This window comes from Gobio gobio (assembly GCF_949357685.1).
Source record: "Gobio gobio genome assembly, chromosome: 11".
NCBI lineage: Eukaryota > Metazoa > Chordata > Actinopteri > Cypriniformes > Gobionidae > Gobio > Gobio gobio.
Window position 1 is genome coordinate 44121061 of NC_137104.1, and position 18845 is coordinate 44139905.

The window sequence follows — 18845 nt, forward strand, 5'->3', positions numbered from 1 at the left end:
GTTGGCAATTGGTACGTAAGTGCATATAATGAGAACGCGAACGTATAGTGAATCGAAAGTTATCCAGGGATAATGACATGATGTATTATGTGTGTGTGTGTGTGTGTGTGTGTGTGTGTGTGTGTGTGTGTGTGTGTGTGTGTGTGTGTGTGTGTGTGTGTGTGTGTGTGTGTGTGTGTGTGTGTGTGTGTGTGTGTGTGTGTGTGTGTGTGTGTGTGTGTGTGTGTGTGTGTGTGTGTATTTTTTAGCTCTGCCCACTGCACATCTGCACGAGCTCGGGTGTTTTCGGGAAGAATTGGTACAGCGTATGTCTTTTATAAATATGATCAAACTAAAGACTCTTCGGAGATATGAAGGATGCAATACTACTCTATAGGTACTCAAGATTAACATTAGATTGGCAGAAACTGTGTGTGTTATGTAACCTTTAAACAAGGATTTGATCATGCTGTATGTGTAACAACAACCGCGAGGCCACTAGCGCCCTCTGCAGGCATTTGTTATTTACATTTAATCATTTAGCAGACGCTTTTATCCAAAGCGACTACAAATGAGGAGAGCAATAGAAGCAATCAAACCAACAGTAGAGTCACAATATGTAAGTGCTGTGAATAGTCCCAGTTAATCTAGCACAGTACACACTAGCAAGGCATTATATATATATATATATATATATATATATATATATATATATATATATATATATATAGAATAGTATGTGTCAAAGGGTAAAGTATTAAAGTGTTGATGAAAAATATTTCTTGAAAATGGCTAAAGTCACAGCAGAGTTTTGCAGGTCATTCCACCAGCATGGAACAGTCAAGGTAAAGGTCAGTGATTTTGTGCCTCTTTGGATGGCACCATAAGGCGCCGTTCACTTGCATAATGCTAGCTTCCAGAAGGCACATAAGTCTGAAGTAGTGAGTTTAGGTATAGGGCTGCAGAGCCAGTGGTTGCTCTGTAGGCAAACATCAGTGCCTTGAATTTGATGCGAGAGGCAATTGACAACCAGTGCAAGTTTATGAAGAGAGGTGTGACGTGCACTCTCTTCGGCTCGTTAAAGACCACTCTTGGTGCAGCATTCTGAATCAGTTGCAGAGGTTTGACAGTGCGAGCTGGATGGCCTGCCAAGAGAGCATTACAATAGTTCAGTCTGGATAGAACAAGAGCTTGGACAAGTTGTTGTGTAGCATGCTCAGATAGGAAAGGCCTGATCTTCCTAATGTTGTATAAAGTCACGTTTCCACTGCAGGAACTTTCCTCAGGAACTAGGGACTTTGGGGTGGTACTCTGTGTGTTTTGCAGGGATCAGGGTCTAAATGAAGTTCCAGGTTAAAAATGTTCCCCTCAAAAAAGTCCCTACCCTGCAGCTTTTTTTTCAACCACCATTTTTAAAAGTCTGTTGCGGTGCGTGCAGTAACAGTTGTTTTCCAATCGAATCAACAATGGAGTTTAAAAAATATGAGCGACGAACTGACGGTGAGGTTCAGGCTTTATTAATCTTATATGCGGAGGAGTCCTATGTCACCGGACTAATTTGCCTAATCTTCATGGTACTTAAGACCGCAATGAAAACGCAGACAGCAACAGGTTTTGGGGGGGAAAGGTCCTGGGACAAATGTTCCAGGCAATTTCAGTGGAAACGCGTCTTAAGGCAAATCTGCAGGACTGGGCAGTTCTAGCAATGTGGTCTGGGATGTTTAACTGATCATCAACCACAACTCCAAGATTCCTGGCTGTCGTAGATGGAGTTATAGTAGTTGTGATGAAGTGTTGAGTTGGCTGAGACCAAAAGCAGTTCTCGCTTTGCAATGTTCAGCTGAAGCTGGTGGTCCTTCATCCAGAAATAAATGTCTGTCAGACAGGCTGAGATGCAAGCAGCTACCGCTGAATCATCTGGCTGAGCGGTAGTGTTGTGTGTCATCAGCATAGCAGTGATACAAAAAAACATGTTTCTAAATGACAAATCCTAGGGATGATAGATGGAGAAGAGAAGTGGTCCAAGCACTGAGCCCTGAGGCACCCCAGTACCTAGATTTTACAACTTGGACACCCCTCAAAGACACCCTGAAGGACCTACCTGAAGTAAGACATGAAACATTGGAGTGCAGTTTTTGAGATACCCTTCGTCTTGAGGGTTGACAAGAGGATTTGGTGGTTAACTGTGTCAAAAGCAGCAGACAGATCCAGTAAGATGAGTACTGAGGATTTGGAAGCTGCTCTTACCAGCTTCAATAACCGAGAGCAGGACAGTCTTAGTTGAGTGGCCACTTTGGAAACCAATAAATATAATGTACATACGTTGATTATGTTTATATTATGTATGTTACATTATGTATTTTAACAGTGGTTCAAATAAAGTATCAAAAGAAAATAATCATATGGTATTATTGAACAACAATTATTATTGACCCATTGTTATCATACCCATGTATTTAAAGTAATTTTAATGGTTATTGTTCACTTTTTTTCAATTTTTATTACCACAAAAAAAGTCTGATTACTTGATTCATTGTCAAAATAATCGAACGGTTACTTGATTACCAAAACCATCATTAGTGACAGCCATCCCAGTTTAATGAGCAGAGACAATTAAAATAACATTTGTTTCTTCTCAAGAGTATATTCAATGTAATCAACCTATGTATAAACATTACCACTAGTGGCAGATAAATTACACGTTTTATATCTCAAACAGTATTTATTTGGCAATAAATATGCCTAGTAAATATACAAATAATATTTATTAGCAGTAATTTGTTTATTTATGAGGCACAATTTCTGTTTTATTTCTGTCTAAGGTGTGATTTTTACCACCCAAACTCTGACAGGCTGGTGTAGTGCCGAAAGCCTTCAGTGGCAGTCAGTGGGTGATAACTCCACTCCATTAAAGGGGGGGTGAAATGCTGTTTCATGCACACTGAGCTTTTTACACTGTTAAAGACTTGGATTCCCATGCTAAACATGGACAAAGTTTAAAAAAATAAGTTGGACGTTTGATGGAGTATTTCTGTGCCAAAAATACTCTTCCAGTTTCTCACAAGTTTCGGAAAGTTTTTTTCGAGTATGGGTCTGCGTGACGTCAACAAGGGCGGAATGTCCTTGTACGGGCCGTATGGGCTCTTCTCCCGGAAGGGCGCATGCACGCGCGAATAGAGCAAGAGGGCAAATGCACACCCATTAACGCGCTTTGCTCGACTTAAGGGAAGCCGGCTGCGCTGCAGTCACAGGACTTTAACAGAAAATTAACAATGTCACCAAAGAAGTGTGTTTTTGGTTGTCGGGGCAAGGCCACCCTGTACAGCTTTAATGGGACAGTGGATGGAGTTTGTTTTTCCGGAACAACAACGGAGTTGTGCAAGTGTTTTTGTTTGTTCCCTGCATTTCGGCGACGATGATTTCTAGACATGGCCCAGTTCGACGCCGGATTTGTAGCTTGTCTAATGCTGAAAGATGGAGCAGTCCCAGCGATTAAGGTTCACGGTCATGCGTTGGAAGCAGGCGGTGAGTAAAACTGCTTCAAATGTTTTTTGTGTTGTTAGCTATCAACGCGTTCATTCAAATGCACTACTATTCCATTGTTTTTCTATGTAAACACGCACTAGTCTGACGTGCAAAAGCGTTCCACTTGCTACTGCTAAATGCTAAATCGCATACAATAGTCCATAAACCAAATTATGTCCTCATAAACCATGAGTAAACACACACAAATGTTGTAAAACTTGCGCATGACAAGCCGCTAAGCAAATACAGTTACAGTACATACCACATAGAGGCATCCTGCTGTAGTTGTTGTTGCTGCTGCTCCTGTTCAATTTCAGCCTCGGATCAGATTCTGGATCATACATGTATGGCTGAATCTGATTGATAGCCATGGTTTATCTAGGATAACCTTTTTTCCACGTTTAAGGATGTCACAGCTTTCAGACGCTCTCAACACAATAGACTTGTTCGATCGGCGGCTGACTTGAAGCAGTGCATGCCGGTTCGAAATTTTGTCCGACTTGAGCCAGCGCCGACGCCACGTGACTATGACGTATGTCAACAAAGTGCCACGAGAGCGATTCGAGAGCAGCCGGCTGGTGCATTTTGTGCAGCTTCTCCAGAGCGACTGCACAAGCTCTGATGACGACACAGCTGTTCCACAATTTGCCGGATTCACCGCATGACAGCGATCACGTGTTTCGTGTTTATTCTAAAACCTTCAGTTCCACTAATGCTCACATATCAGTTTTTTATAACAGTAAAACCTCTTTTCATGTAGTCGCAATGTCATATTTTCATGTTTATCAAAATAAAACTGGAAAAACGTAGACCCCACTTCATTGATAGTGTAGGCTTATATGTTAAACTTTATTATTTTACAAACAGAGGCTGTATTAAGCAGTAGCTTACATAAAGTATTGAATGAATGTGTCTTCTGAAACATCTGTGTATTTGACAAATATTGCATTTATTTCACTTCATCTGTGATAAAGTATGCAAACACAGGGCGAGAGTCACTACGGGAAGCAGAAAGTGTCCGACTTCACATCTCCGTTTGCAGCTCCTCCCCGCCTGCACTCGGCTACTCTCGTCGATCGGTTGCATCCATGATTCTTTAGCTCCGCCCACACAATACGCCTCCACCCGCTCTGTTTTATTCAGAAACATTCGGTACAGCGTATCTTTCTTTTATAAATATAATAAAACTAAAGACTTCTTGGAGATATGAAGGATGAAATATAGGTACTCAAGATTAACATGAGATTGACTGAAACTGAGTCTGACATCCCTACCCCTTTAAGGGGTTGGAGGACTCCACTCCAATGAGGGGTCGGAGGGACACTGGAAGCCATCAGAGGCAGAAGGTGTCGGGAAAAACTCCTCCCTATTGAAAGACAGGAGGTCACTAGGAAACCGGGCTGCTACTAGTGTGTCTCACGAACCGAAAATCTCTGACCGTTCTGTTCAGACAGGGGAGCCCTGAATTTAGTCAGGAATAGTATTTTAGCCTTTAGTTAAATATGATTATTTTTATTTCGTATACATGGTATTTTTATTTCTTGTATGTATTTCTTATGAATTACCATTGTGGATAAAATGTGCTATATAAATAAACTTTGCCTTGACATGTTAAAGGGATCGTTCACCCAAAAATAAAAATTCTGTCATCATTTACTCACCCTCAAGTTGTTCCAAACTTGTATGAGTTTCTTTGTTCTGCTGAACACAAAAGAAGATATTTAGAAGAATGTTTGTAACCAAGCAGATAGAGCAACTATTGACTACCATAGTAGGAAAAAAAATACTATGGTAGTCAATAGTTGCTCATATCTGCTTTGTTACAAACATTCTTCTAAATATCTTCTTTTGTGTTCAGCAGAACAAAGAAACTCATACAGGTTTGGAACAACTTGAGGGTAAGTAAATGATGACAGAATTTTCATTTTTGGGTGAACTTTCCCTTTAATCCATGGTGCTCAAGTGGATGGCACAAGTTTGAGTGTGAATATTTTTTAGTTCTCTCTCCATTATCCCTTTGAATAAAATAAAAAAATCCAAAGTAAATCCATTAACTATGTTTCAGTTCTGCCAGAAATATACATGATGATAGACTAGAGAACATCAGACAGACAAGAAAGCCGGTGTCACAATGATAGCATCTCGTCACTCTCTGATATTGCACATTTCTCTCTTATTTTTTCTCCTGGATAGATGGCTTGGCACTTGCTGCAAAGCTTGATAAATAGCATTTCCGACTTTGTTTTTGACATTTGGCATTTTGAGCAATTATTCATTGACAGACAGATATATGAAGGAGGGGGAATGAACAATTTATGGCATATGTGTTTTGTGTTGAGGGCTTTAATACTCACTATTGGGTGTTACAATGAGGAAGGCAGAAAAAGAGAAAACATGGGGTCTTAATTGTGGCTAAAGGACTGGGCTAGGTGAGATAATGGCCACCACTGAGCCACTGTATTCACAGGAATAATGTAGTTGGGTTTTCTGGACTTGAGTGCAAAGGGGCTTGTCAAGTCAAAATTTAAGAAGCTTACATCCAGCTGTGAAAGTGAAATAGGCCGTAAAAGTGTTATTGGCGTCATGTGGTGATTTCGCACAGTAGGCCTACTGCTCCAATTCCCGAAGACGTCTAAGCAAGCTAATAGTTCTGTTATATTTTTCACCATTCTTTTGAAGCTTATCAGCAGATGTCTGAAATGCAAAATGTCTTTAATTCAGCTCCAGTGTTGTTCAGTGTACAATTCATCAAAAGGCTGCATATATTTAGCAACTGTATTGCTTTTTGTCCTGGAATTGTGATCCCTACTTGCTACTTTTGGTTTTTGTAAGAATAGAAAGAGGCTTAAAATGTGTCTGTTCTGGACTCTAATAAAATCTATCATTAGTAGATTATGAAAACAAAATCTATCATTAGTAGAGTAGATTGTCCACTATTTATACATTTCTAAGTCATATCAATATGAAAATGTTTTGTCTAAAACAGCCTCACCTCATGTGTGGCATCTTTTCTAGCAATTTAATTATAGGGTGTTTAGTGTCATTTATATTTATGAAGGAAACAAAATGAAAAAAGAGCAAATCTGGAAAAACATTCTTAAATAGATAAAACTAAAAAGTTATATTTTTATGAAGTCTTGACTAGGTGGAACTGTCACCAAATGCTCTTGACAACTATACATAGCAAGTTTCATGTCCATATCTCAAAAATTGAAAAGACGACCTTACTTCCTGTTTAGTGTCTTTGATGTGTTACACCACTTGAACAGTGTAGTTTAACAGAAACCTTTTAATATCTTTTTACTGACAAGGTCTGTGAGATTTCTGATGAAATTTGGGGAGGATTGGGTGAAACCTGAAGAAGGATTAAAAATTGTGGAAATCTAATGGGACAGAAATTGAAAACACTGGGAGCAATAAAATACATGAGAATGTCCTGTTATTTTAGTGTTATTTATATTACAGTTTAATTATTTAAATTAAGTTTGTTTTAATTAGTTCAGTCTGGACTTGATCCGTTGTGGAGCAACTATGCTCGAACAAGAGCTGTTCGGACCAATCAAATTGTGGAGGCGGCCTTTATACAATGATGGACAGATGATCAACAGTGATGTAATCATGCACGTCACCAAAGAGCGCTTGGGTTGAATTCGTTCTAATCCTGAATAATCCTTAAATTATTTTTTACAACACCGACAAAGATCATTTACACTCATCTTCTACCTATTCCAGCTTACGTGCAGTTGAGTTCTGTTGACAACTATGCGTCGCTCCGTTGCTCTGATTGGTTGTAGGTCTATCCAATTGAGTGCAGAGGCATTTTCTTTCCTGGTTCGGTTTAAACACGCCCCATAATCACAGCCCAATGCAGTATCAAACTCATATTCTGACTCGAATTGAGTATGATGACGTCAGGCTACTTTTTTTATTTTATATTTTTATTCAGTATATTTATATTCTAATATTTTTATATATATTTTGTTTTGTTTCAGCTTTATTTCAATTAAAGAATACAATTTTGAATAGTTTTAGTTAACAACAACACTGATGTTAAAAACCAGTTGTGTGTAGTGGTGTTCTGAAATGAGGAGATGAGTGAGTTCTCACAGTTTGTTTTTTTTAAACGAGAGGCGGGATTTATCACACAAACCAATCATATCCAATCATAGCGTGACGGAGGCATTGCCTTATCTCATGTGACTTCCCCCCATTCATTCTCAATTACCCCCCACCAAACCCGCATGCTTTAGGGGGTCTGTTAGAACTCAGTGAGCTCATGGGAGGCAAGAGAGACGAGCTGAGACTCCCACTGTAACTTTACCTGCGGGTGTCGCTTTTGGACGGTATTACTTTAGAAAAATTTGTGATGTATACACTTTTTACTGTCACATTTTGTCATATTTGCTTTTTTTGTTGTAATATGGATTATTTTCTCATTCCGTTTTTTGAGGCGGGACGCCCCTGCTAAAAACTGTGGCGCTAGAGGTTTTGAGGGGCAGATTGGATATTAAAGGGGTAGTTCACCCAAAAATGAAAATTAGCCCATGATTTACTCGCCCTCAAGCCGTCCTAGGTATGAATGACATTCTTCTTTCAGACGAATACAATCTGAGTTGTATTAAAAAATGTCCTGGCTCTTTCAAGCTTTATAATGTCAGTAACTGGCAGCCCAAAATTTGAAGCTCAAAAAAAGTGTCTCCATCCATTATAAAAATAATCCATACGAAGAAAGTGTCGCCCCTAGCAGTTAAAAATGCTTGCGCTACGGCCGACGTCATCGTCGCATTAATTACACTTTTTCCGTAAGTTGAGTACTTTTATACTTTTTTAGATTACTTTATAAAGTTTTAAATATGGATATTTTTCTTACACAAACCCATCGATTCGCTTCAGAAGGCCTTACCCCTGGAGCCGTATGGATTACTTTGATAATGGATGGATGGATGCACTTTTTTGGGCTTACCATTTTGGGCTGCCATTCACTGCCAATTTAATACTTGGAAGAGCCAGGATATTTTTTAAAACTCTGATTGTATTCATCTGAAAGAAGCTGTCATATACACCAAGGATGGCTTGAGGGTGAGTAAATTATAGGATCATTTTCATTTTTTGGTGAACTATCCCTTTAAGAACCTGCCCAATCCGTGTGCAAATATGTGCTGCTGTAGACTCCCATAATGCATATTAACGAATAATTAAAAGCATTTTCGTTTTTGGTCCATAAAAAAAAAAGATGGATCCAAAAATGAAAGTAGTAAAGAGTACAGTCTTGTTTTAGAGGATAAGACTATGAGAATAAGAGAGAGAACATATGAAGGAGGGATGCAAATATAGGTGAGGAACTTAGCTACAGTAGGTGAATAGATGCGGTGAGGAAATTACCAGTGCTGCTTGCGGTTTTTGATCTTCTGTCCTCCAGGAAGATAAGTCCAACAACCTCATGACCACTAGGCTTAACTGTCCTCCAAAATATCACCATATGCTCATAATCGCATGAACCCGTAACTAGATTTGAAATGAGAACCCAGGAGCAGCATCCGTCTTCAAAGTCTATCTCCAGGTCATAGAATGTCTTCCAGGAGCTCAAACATTCATTCCCTCCTCCCAGTTCTAACACATCTTTTCAGGTCGCCTTCCAAAGTTCTGGTGCCAAGTGATAAAATCCTCTCATCCACTCATTCATGAAGAGGTTGGTCACCATGGACACCCCATCTGCTTCCATAGCTACGTGGAGTGCAGATGATGTCCTCACAGCATGCTTAGACTGGGTTAAGGCACCAAAAACCAAAGTCAAAGAACTAGTGGAACGGTGATGTAGGCTCACATTGACTTTGTCTAGACAAAAAAGTTGAACACTTGAACACCGCAAAAACTACAGCCTATGGCCACGCAATGATACAGTGAGATGCGCGCCATATATGGAAAGTGTTCAGGAGGCATACTATAAGGTTTTGCGAGAAAGAAACCATATTATTCAGTCAAAATATTGAGCTAGGCTACTCCTGCGAGTGCGCCCGCGTCGTCAGCAGCCGCTCACGCAATGTTCTCATGACAACCAGTACACAACATTCACTTCAGGCGGTTTACCTTACTATTAGTATTATCGTATTATTTCTTATCATATACCTTATAGAAAAGACAAGAGTCGCGTCTGTTTCTGTTGAGCCTGATTTCTCAAAATGGTGCGTGTGTGTGCTCATCCTGGGTACCATGACAACAGTGCGAGTTATAAGCATGAGTGGCTGTTGACGGCTCGCACGCACTCACAGGAACACGCACAGAGTAACAGCCGAGCTCAGTATTTTGACTGAATAATACGCATTCTCTCTCGCAAAACCTTATTTTATGCCTCCTGAACATTTTTAATATGGCGCACGTCTCACCAGTGTTGGGGGTAACGCATTACAAGTAACTTTAGTTACGTAATAATATTACTTTTTCCAAGTAAATAGTAAAGTAACGCATTACTTTCCAAATTTACAACAAAATATCTGAGTTACTTTTTCACATTCATTTGACTGACAGCTCTCCTGCCCCCATGTTGAGAAAAATAAGTGCAGAGGCGTTGTGTGTAAACATGATGGTTATTGTAGTTCCAGACTAAATGTGAGCATTTATTTATCTCACTTGCACAATAAAGATTCTGTACTCCTCAAAATGATTAAAATCAGTCAAATGCAAAATCAGAGTAGCCTACTATGCAAACCTCCAATAATTAAATGTTAAATAAAACATACATTTTTATGCATAATCTACCTTTATATTTAATTAACCAATGTCTTGCTGCTGACCTTTGATGATGAAAATTACTAGATTTTTTGTTTTTATTGGTAAAACTTTTTTCTCCTGCATCCCATTCTACCATTATCCAGAATGCTGCGCCCTCTACTGTTCATGCGTGAATTCGCATTTTTACCTCAGCCTGGGGCTTATTTCAATTTTGGTATGAAGAGGTCTTTACCGTTGCACAAAAATATTACTTTTTAGTTATAAACAAAAACAAAAACAAGCCCAGCCCAGGTGAGAAAAAGTAACGCAAAAGTAATGTAACGCATTACTTTTCTTAAAAAGTAACTAAGTAACTCAATTAGTTACTTTTTAAGGGAGTAACGCAATATTGTAATGCATTACTTTTCAAAGTAACTTTCCCCAACACTGCGTCTCACTGTATCATTGCGTGATACTTTTGTATCCTTTTTGTAAAGGTTTAGCCTGGTCGCCATTCACTGCCATTATAGGAGCACGCGGCGTGCAGGACTTTTTTTTTTTTTTTCTGCTTTTGAGGTCCGAAAAATATAGAAGGACATAGGGCATTGGAACAACAGGAGGGTGAGTAAAAGATGACTTTATTTTAATTTCAGGGTGAACTATCCCTTAAAGGCCACCTAATGTAATGTGGGTCCATATGTTTCTAATGTAACCTTCTCCCTTTACACACTTTGGTCAATTCAAGAATATTTTATGCAGTTGTATATTGTTTATTTGAAAGAATCAAAAGTGCAGTTTCATATCTATCCTTGTATTGTTCAACTGGTTGAAGTTGATATGAGATTTAGAAAGTAAGTAGTAATAAGCAATCCAATACTTTTTACAGAGTAATTAGTACAGTAATCTAATTACACTGTTGAAGATGTAATTAGTAGCTAGTAATGAATTCTTTTTTTAGAGTAAGTTACCCAACAGATGCATACATCTACATTTTTGTAAAACTATTTTGTAAAACAAAAACATACATACAATTCACTGTGGTTGCTTCAGCAAATGCTATGCTTTTTGCTATTGGTTAGGTTTAGGGGTTTAGTGTAGGTGGTACATTAATTTTAAAATGTGATTAATGCATTAACATATTAATGCCACTCATAGTCTATTCAATTTCCCAATTGCTGCAATACGTACAACAACCCAGATAATAAAATGTTGCCAAATTCACATATCTGTGTCTTTAGCCCCATTTATTTTACATTTCACTTTGAAGAAGTATTGTGAAACATGCACGAAGCAACGTATTATCATTCTGCACAAATGTTGCCACAGGCACATTTTTCCTGGGTTGGTTAGCAAGGTTTTAAAAAGATTGCATATTTCTTAAGTCTACATGACATGAGAAAATGAAAATAAATGGCAACTTTAATTTCAGGGCTTGATATAAGTGATATTGACACATAAAATAAATGTTTTGTGCTTATACTGAGGTGCAAAAACATGCACCTGTATGATACTGCACATTCACAGCCTTTGAATGAATAATAAAGTAACATTCAGTGCCAGCTGATCCATTTCAGTGCATATCTGCAGTGTCTAATTTAAATTAACATCTATTAATTTGATGAACACTTCCTTTCACGTCACATTGTTATTAGCGGGACATGATTAGATGTGATATAGTAATGTCTAATGAAGGATGATGTTATTCTAACAAGTCAAATAATTGAGGATTAACCTATCATAACATTCATTTTCATTCTGACACACTAGCTAATGTAACTCATTTGCACAACATCCGTTGACTTAAGTCATTTAGAGTGATATCTTAGCAGTTAGCTTATGTGTTTTGGCACGTTGAACCATAGTGCTAATGAGGGCAACACTAGTTTAAGTTCCAATCACTGTCCCTGTCAGTAGAAGTGTCTAAAAGGCCAAAAACTGGTGTGACATTGCTAGTCTTAACATGCATGTAGCATTGCTAGCCTTAGCCTGTCTTCACTTCTGTAACTCTTATCTTAAGGTAGTTATCTAGTTTCCTAGCCTTGCCAAGGTTTTACAGTAGATGGTTTTGGACACTTTGGTTTTGGTCAGCTGGTATCCCTGGGAGTCTAATCTACCAACCAGCTAAACTAGCTCATTTCATTCTCTCTCTTGCAGGTTCACCATTCAGAGATGAGATCACGTTAGGTGTGCTGCAGCTGCAAGAGAACAACAGATTAGAAATCCTAAAGCGTCGATGGTGGGAGGGGGGAAAGTGTCCTAAAGAAGAAGACCATCGAGCCAAAGGTGAGTGAAACACTGTTATTATACTCATTAGCATCTCACCATAATGTACTGTTCTGTTACTGTACGTCGTGATGCCAATAGTACTGGCACTTTAATTTATGGGGTCTGGTACGACTCTGGATGTTTATAATCTCTCAAGTATGTGAGTGTGTATTTGTGTGAGGAAGTTTTGCTATTCTCACAGGGACAAAGATGTATCCTATTTGTTTTATCCTTTTAACCTACAATTTTAGTAGAATTCAAAAACCTGATGAATGCAAGGAAAATATATTTAAAAGAGATAAAATAGCAATAGATGTATTTTTGGATTAGGGATAGATATATAATATGAATACACAGTGCAATTTCCAGGCCTGAGAGTCATGGAAATTAAAATCTTAAAAGGTCATGGACATTTTTATAAATAAAGTCAACGTTTTTTCTAATTTCTAAAGTATTTATTTGTCTATAAATGACTTTTTGTGAGTGCGGTGTCAGTAAAAATGTGTTTTATAAACATAAACATTGATATATAAATCATGGAAATTCGTTGGTCATAAAAGGTTGGGAATCCTGAATGTAGATGTAGGTATTGCCTAGCCTACCCAAGTATATATTTTTCTCTTCAACAAACATCTATTTGTGTTCAATCTAAAAAATTACTTTTATTCAAATCACACAAACATTGGCAGTGTAGATATTTGATTTCCTGTCGTTCTCTATATTGTTGTAATATAGCTTATAGGATGTACTACATCCGTCTGTTTCAAATTACAGATGCTTCACAGTTCTGCCAACACTGAGTGTTTATTTATGTGGTCTGGTGATATTTGCATTCTGTGTGTTATTGACTCACAATTACCCAGGGGGAATGGACGGAAAATGGTAGCTATTTGGTGGGCAGGCATGTACACACATGTGTGCCTATGTGTGTAATTTCTCGAGTCTGGTTTGCAAAGCTTGTGTTTTTACCAGATAGTGACATTTACAGTCTCTTAGGGTTATTTACAGGTCTACAAGAAAATGTCAAATAATATGAGCTTCAAAATAATATGAGTGTTTTTGTCATCCTGTACTTCTAAACCGGCGGGAAAGTGACGCCAATGCATTGCATACCCTCTATTCTGGCTGCAAAATGGCCGGAAGTTCCTGTCTGTTCTCAACTGTTTTTTAGAACTATATATATATATATATATATATATATATATATATATATATATATATATATATATATATATATATATTAGGGCTGTCAAAATTAACATGTTAATAATGCATTAACGCAAATTAATTTTAACGGCACTAATTATATTAACGCGCGATTAATGCAGCGCACATTTTCTTTTTTACCCGTGGCCTAGCCCGTAGTTGGAGAAATCGAAAGCAGCCATAGACGTAAAGGATGCAGCAGCAAACCGAAATGGAGAAAGAAAAGGGTCTTCTGAACGGAAAATTCATATACAAAACGATGTCTGAAGGTTCTGTGGACAAGACAAAAGTTGTTGCAATTTATTGTCGATGTGAATTAAAGAGCACCTATCATGGCATTTAAAATGTTCCAAATATTGTTTTAGAAGTCCCCAACAACAGTTTTGCATGCATGCAATGACAAAAAAGACTTTAGTTTTCTTATAATATGCATTTATTTTTACCTGTTTTGACAGCGATTCTCAAATGATTCCTTTAGTGATTCACTTTTCAAAACCCCGCCTTTACGTGACGCTAATCTGTGGTGATTGGTCAGATGACCCAGTCAGTTGTGATTGGTAGAGTCTGTGCAGATATTTTCGGAAACGGAACGCCCATCAAAGTCTTATAATGACAGTAATTTGTTAATATGTGTCAGGAGTTATGAATATGAAAACCGCGTCGGTACTGTTTGATTGTAATATGAGCCTCAGCTGATCTCATTCATAAAAAAACTCCTCACGAAGACTCGCGACAAATCAACATCCCTCAGGGCTTTTAGTTCAAAAGTGTGCAGATGAGGAGACATATTGATAGATTCTCATATGTCTGTGTCAAATTTCTAAACAGAGGAGTATTTTTTATTCAATACTTCCTCAAAATGGGCAGAAATAGCCTAATCATGAGCGATTGAGTCTCTTGTGTGTTGTTTTCAATTCATACTGGCAGCCGGAGGGCACTCTGTGCACATGTAATCCATATATGGTACAGACAGACGAAGAAGATACCATGTGCCATAATAAAAGTCCATAATAAAAGCTTCCTGAGATCGCGAAACATACATTTGACGACTAATAATAAACACTCAATCGCGACGATGTATGGTTTGTCTTCAAGCCACTTAGTCTTCAAATGCTCATCCTTGGGCAGATGAAAAAAGTTTGCTTTTGAGTCGCACTTCAGAACACAGCGTCTCGTGGCCATGATGTTTTCTAGTTTTCACTGGCGTCTTGGAGCGCAATAAGTGGGCGTATCGTATTCAAATAACTTGACAAGTTGACGTCAACTAGTCAGAGAAAAAGCTTCGGTCTTCTAACGATTCTTAAAAATGACTCCGAGTCGACTCTTACTTTTGAAAGAAAATAACTACATATACGGTGCACTGTCATATTTCAAGCTATCACAGGATGTTTTTGTTCACTTAGATCTATGTTACACACTACATGAAAGGTAAATTTCAAAATTCCATGATAGGTGCTCTTTAAGTTATCACCGCAGCACATCGAGTTTAAAATATCACTTGATGGTGAAGCATACAACTGATGCAGAGAGCTATCCTCCCCCTCGCCAAAGGCAGACCACACTAGATAGTTTGCAGCGTAAACGGATGGACAACTCCGCAAGCAATAGACTCACCACGACGATAGCTAAATGGGTAGCTACAGCATGTAGACCAGTTAATGTAGTGGAGGACGAGGGTCTAGTTGAAATTATTTGCATTGCATCTAACGATTCTACATATGAACTACTTTCAAGAGCCACCCTTACAAGCAAGATTCACAACTTATATGACGAGGAGAAAGCTAAAGTTGAGGAGGCGTTGAACTTGAGACAGACAAACACGGTTGCACTCACCGGAGACTACTGGACTTCCCTCAGCAACCATAGCTACCTGGGTGTCACAGCACATTATTTTGACACACACTGGAAACTTCGGTCGCATGCTTTGACCGTTATGAAGACAGACGAGAGGCACTATGTTGGCGTTTGCGCTGAGCACTTTCTGCAAGTAGCCAGACAGTGGAACATTGAACTCAAAATTAGCATACTGACCACTGATAGTGCACGTAACATGACTGAGGCGGCCAGGCAGCCCCCATTCGAGCATATGCCTTGCATTGCACACAGCCTCCACAGAGCTATCCCAGTTCGCCATGTCGTCTGAAAATGTAAACAGGCTTGTGTAAGTAAATTGCTCAGTGCAAAGAAAGAGAAGTAATGGCAACCTGGTATTTCTGTTCTTTTTTCATGTCTAATAGACATGAACAAGTTCTTTGAAAAACATCTATGACCTTCGATACATGTCTAGTCTTCATGCTCTGTTGAGTATGGTTTCACTAATAATAAACATACATTTGCATAAAGCATGCATATTTGTCCATGCCCATTTTGATTAGAGTATTAAAAGGATTAATTTAAGGTACATTTAGAACTGATAGAAATGTGTGATTAAGTTGCGATTAATCACGAGTTAACTCATGCGATTAATCCCAATTCGAATATTTTAGTCAATTGACTGCCCTAATATATATATTATAGAATTAAGACTGCCTTTTTTACTCCCAATGGCTCATGATGCATTTTGGCTCCATTCCCAGATTTTTTTTTTAAATAATGCTGTTTATTCTTCCTAATATCATAATTCCTAATTCTGTTGCGTAAACTTATGCGTGGTGTTGAAAAAACACCACTGCATTGTTCAGATTTTTTTTAATTAATCGGTTCTCCCTTCTTTTTTTAATTTAAATTTAAATTTTAGTTATCAAACTCACAAACTTCATTCTTTCCTCTGATGAATACCGCCCACACCCACCTACATCTCAGAAATGTAGTTTAATAGGATCCCTCTGGAATTTTGTGGGAATGCAGATCTCTAATCAGATCCACAGTGTGTTTGTATAAGGACAGTTACTGTGTTACTCACATTGCCATGTTTTTCTTTCAGGTCTAGGTATGGAGAATATCGGCGGGATATTCGTGGTGCTGATATGTGGGCTCATAATAGCTGTTTTTGTAGCCATTATGGAGTTTGTGTGGTCCACACGCCGGTCAGCCGAGACAGATGAGGTACGCCCTCACGCCCGTACTGGGTACTGCCCCGCCCGAAACCACAGACATGCACGAGTAGGTCACAACTCCAACCAGCCACGCCGTCTGTGTTCATGATGTAACTGTTTTATAGCTTTCTATTTATCGTACATATTTCTTTAGCTCAAACAGTGAGCGTAGTGCTAGCAAAAACAAGGTCATTAGTTCAATTTCCTGGAAATGCATATGCTAAAACCTGTCCCTTGAATGCAGTGTGTGCAAGTTGCTTTAAATAAAAGCATCTACCACATTCATGTATGTAAATTTAGGGAAAAGTTGCTCAGAGTATGAATGAATGCTACTGTAGACGATTTTAGCATGTTCATTTCATGGAAAATTAAATATTTTTAGAACTAAAAAACATTGCTTGAAAACATATTCATTTTATTTTAGACAAATGGGAAAGTAAAAACTTGTTTGTTCTTGTTCTGAAAAATGTACTTTGAATACATTCAATGCAGGATATTTCTGCAGGTCAATTGGCAGAGCATGTCACTAGTAACGCCAAGGTCATAGGTTAGGTTTCCCTATGAGCACATTTACTGATATCATATACATCTAAAATGCATTGTAAGTCGCTTTCAACAAAATCATCTTCTGAATGCATATATTTAAATGTATGTATTTTTTACACCTGTTTATTAGAAACCCCTAACTCAGTGGTTTTCAATCAGGGGGCCGGACCCTCTATGAGGCCTCAGCACATTTCCAAAGGGAATTTCCAAAATGTCTTTTTTTTATTTATTTAAATAATGTAAAACAGCCATTAAAATAATGGGGCCTTCAAATTATGTTGAGGACAATGCGTGGGGCCTTGAGTCAAAAAGGTTGAGAACCACTGCCCTAACTCTCAATATGATGTAGTAATAGTGATGCCCTCTTTAGGTAAATGATAAAATTATATTGTTCTTTTTATATTTTTATGTATTTCCATCCTGACTCTCTTTCTACTCTTCCTCCTCACTAAGGTATCAGTATGTCAGGAAATGATGACTGAATTCAGGAACGTTATCTCCTGTAAAAAGAACTCTCGTTTGCGGCGCCGCCGACCCCTCTCGTCCCACGGCGTCCTTCGGCCCCCAGCCCGTCTCCCTTTAGGAGCTCCCCGGCCCATGCGGCTTGTGCGGGAGATGCGTCTTAGCAACGGCAAACTCTACAGTGGGACGGGGCAGTTAACCGGTTCCGCAGCAGGACCGGGACCCGGTGGGGGCGCTGCAGAAATGGGCCCGGGCCCTCAGCGACTGCTGGAGGACCCTCTCAGTGCCAATGTCCCAAGCAGCACACCCGCTCTGGTCCCCACAGCGGCGCCCCGCGGCTGCACGCACGTGCGGGTGTGCCAGGAGTGCCGGCGGATCCAGAGCCTTCGCTCCACGTCCTCTTGTTCGCGCATCTCGCCACTGGCCTCAGCCACATCATCTCTCCCACGTTTGCCGCCGCCGCCGCCCTCCTCCACCTCCAATACAAACACCGACAGTGAGGGTGGGGGCTCAGGCAGCCCACGCAGGGCCAAACCCACGCCCCCTCCGAGACCAATGGCGCCCACTAAAACTCCCTCTACTGATCTCCTCTGCAACCAGGACTGAGACTGTCTTTCATCTGGACAATAAATTAATGTAAATGAGTGCTGGAGAACAGATGGAATGACTCTGCCCACACCTCCAGTCAAAGTGACCTCTGGGAAACTGCAAATAAAGGCAATTTTTGGATGCAAAAGGACATTAATGGACACTGAGTGAAAGAAGGATGATTCAGCCAACCGCTTCCTGTCCAACTGTCTGGTTTAACACCACATCATTCAGTGGTACTCGGAGAGCCAGTGAGGTTTGCACACTGTTGAGACTATGTAATGCATATCCTGTGTAAGTATGCTATGCAACATGTCATGAAGGGAAACACAGAGGGAAACTATAAGAACGACTATCATTTTTGCATAGAAGTACGAATCTTCTCCATGATTTGTGATGGGGGACTACACTCCTGTGAGAGGACGATGGAGTCTGTACCTAAAATGTGTGCAGTTGAACTGAAAGGACTATGGTGCAAATTCTCTCTTTCTTTAAACAAGGGGAAGGGTCACAATTCATTTTTACTCCTGA

General features: G+C 39.2%; 1 protein-coding gene across 2 annotated transcripts in view; it reads left to right on the top strand.

Annotated features, from left to right (window-relative positions):
- LOC307133418 (glutamate receptor ionotropic, kainate 5) overlaps positions 1–18332 on the top strand; it is a gene marked incomplete at its 3' end in the record, with an annotated part of 58957 nt that extends 40625 nt beyond the window's left edge. The window contains exons 17-19 of one of the 2 annotated variants that reach the window (XM_079828497.1): positions 12367–12495; positions 16607–16785; positions 17718–18332. In XM_079828497.1, the coding sequence (XP_079684623.1) occupies positions 12367–12495; positions 16607–16785; positions 17718–18332 (923 nt within the window). The remainder of the gene's footprint in view (positions 1–12366; positions 12496–16606; positions 16786–17717) is intronic. The other variant, XM_079828498.1, reaches the window with a different exon arrangement.
- Positions 18333–18845: the final 513 nt, after the last annotated feature.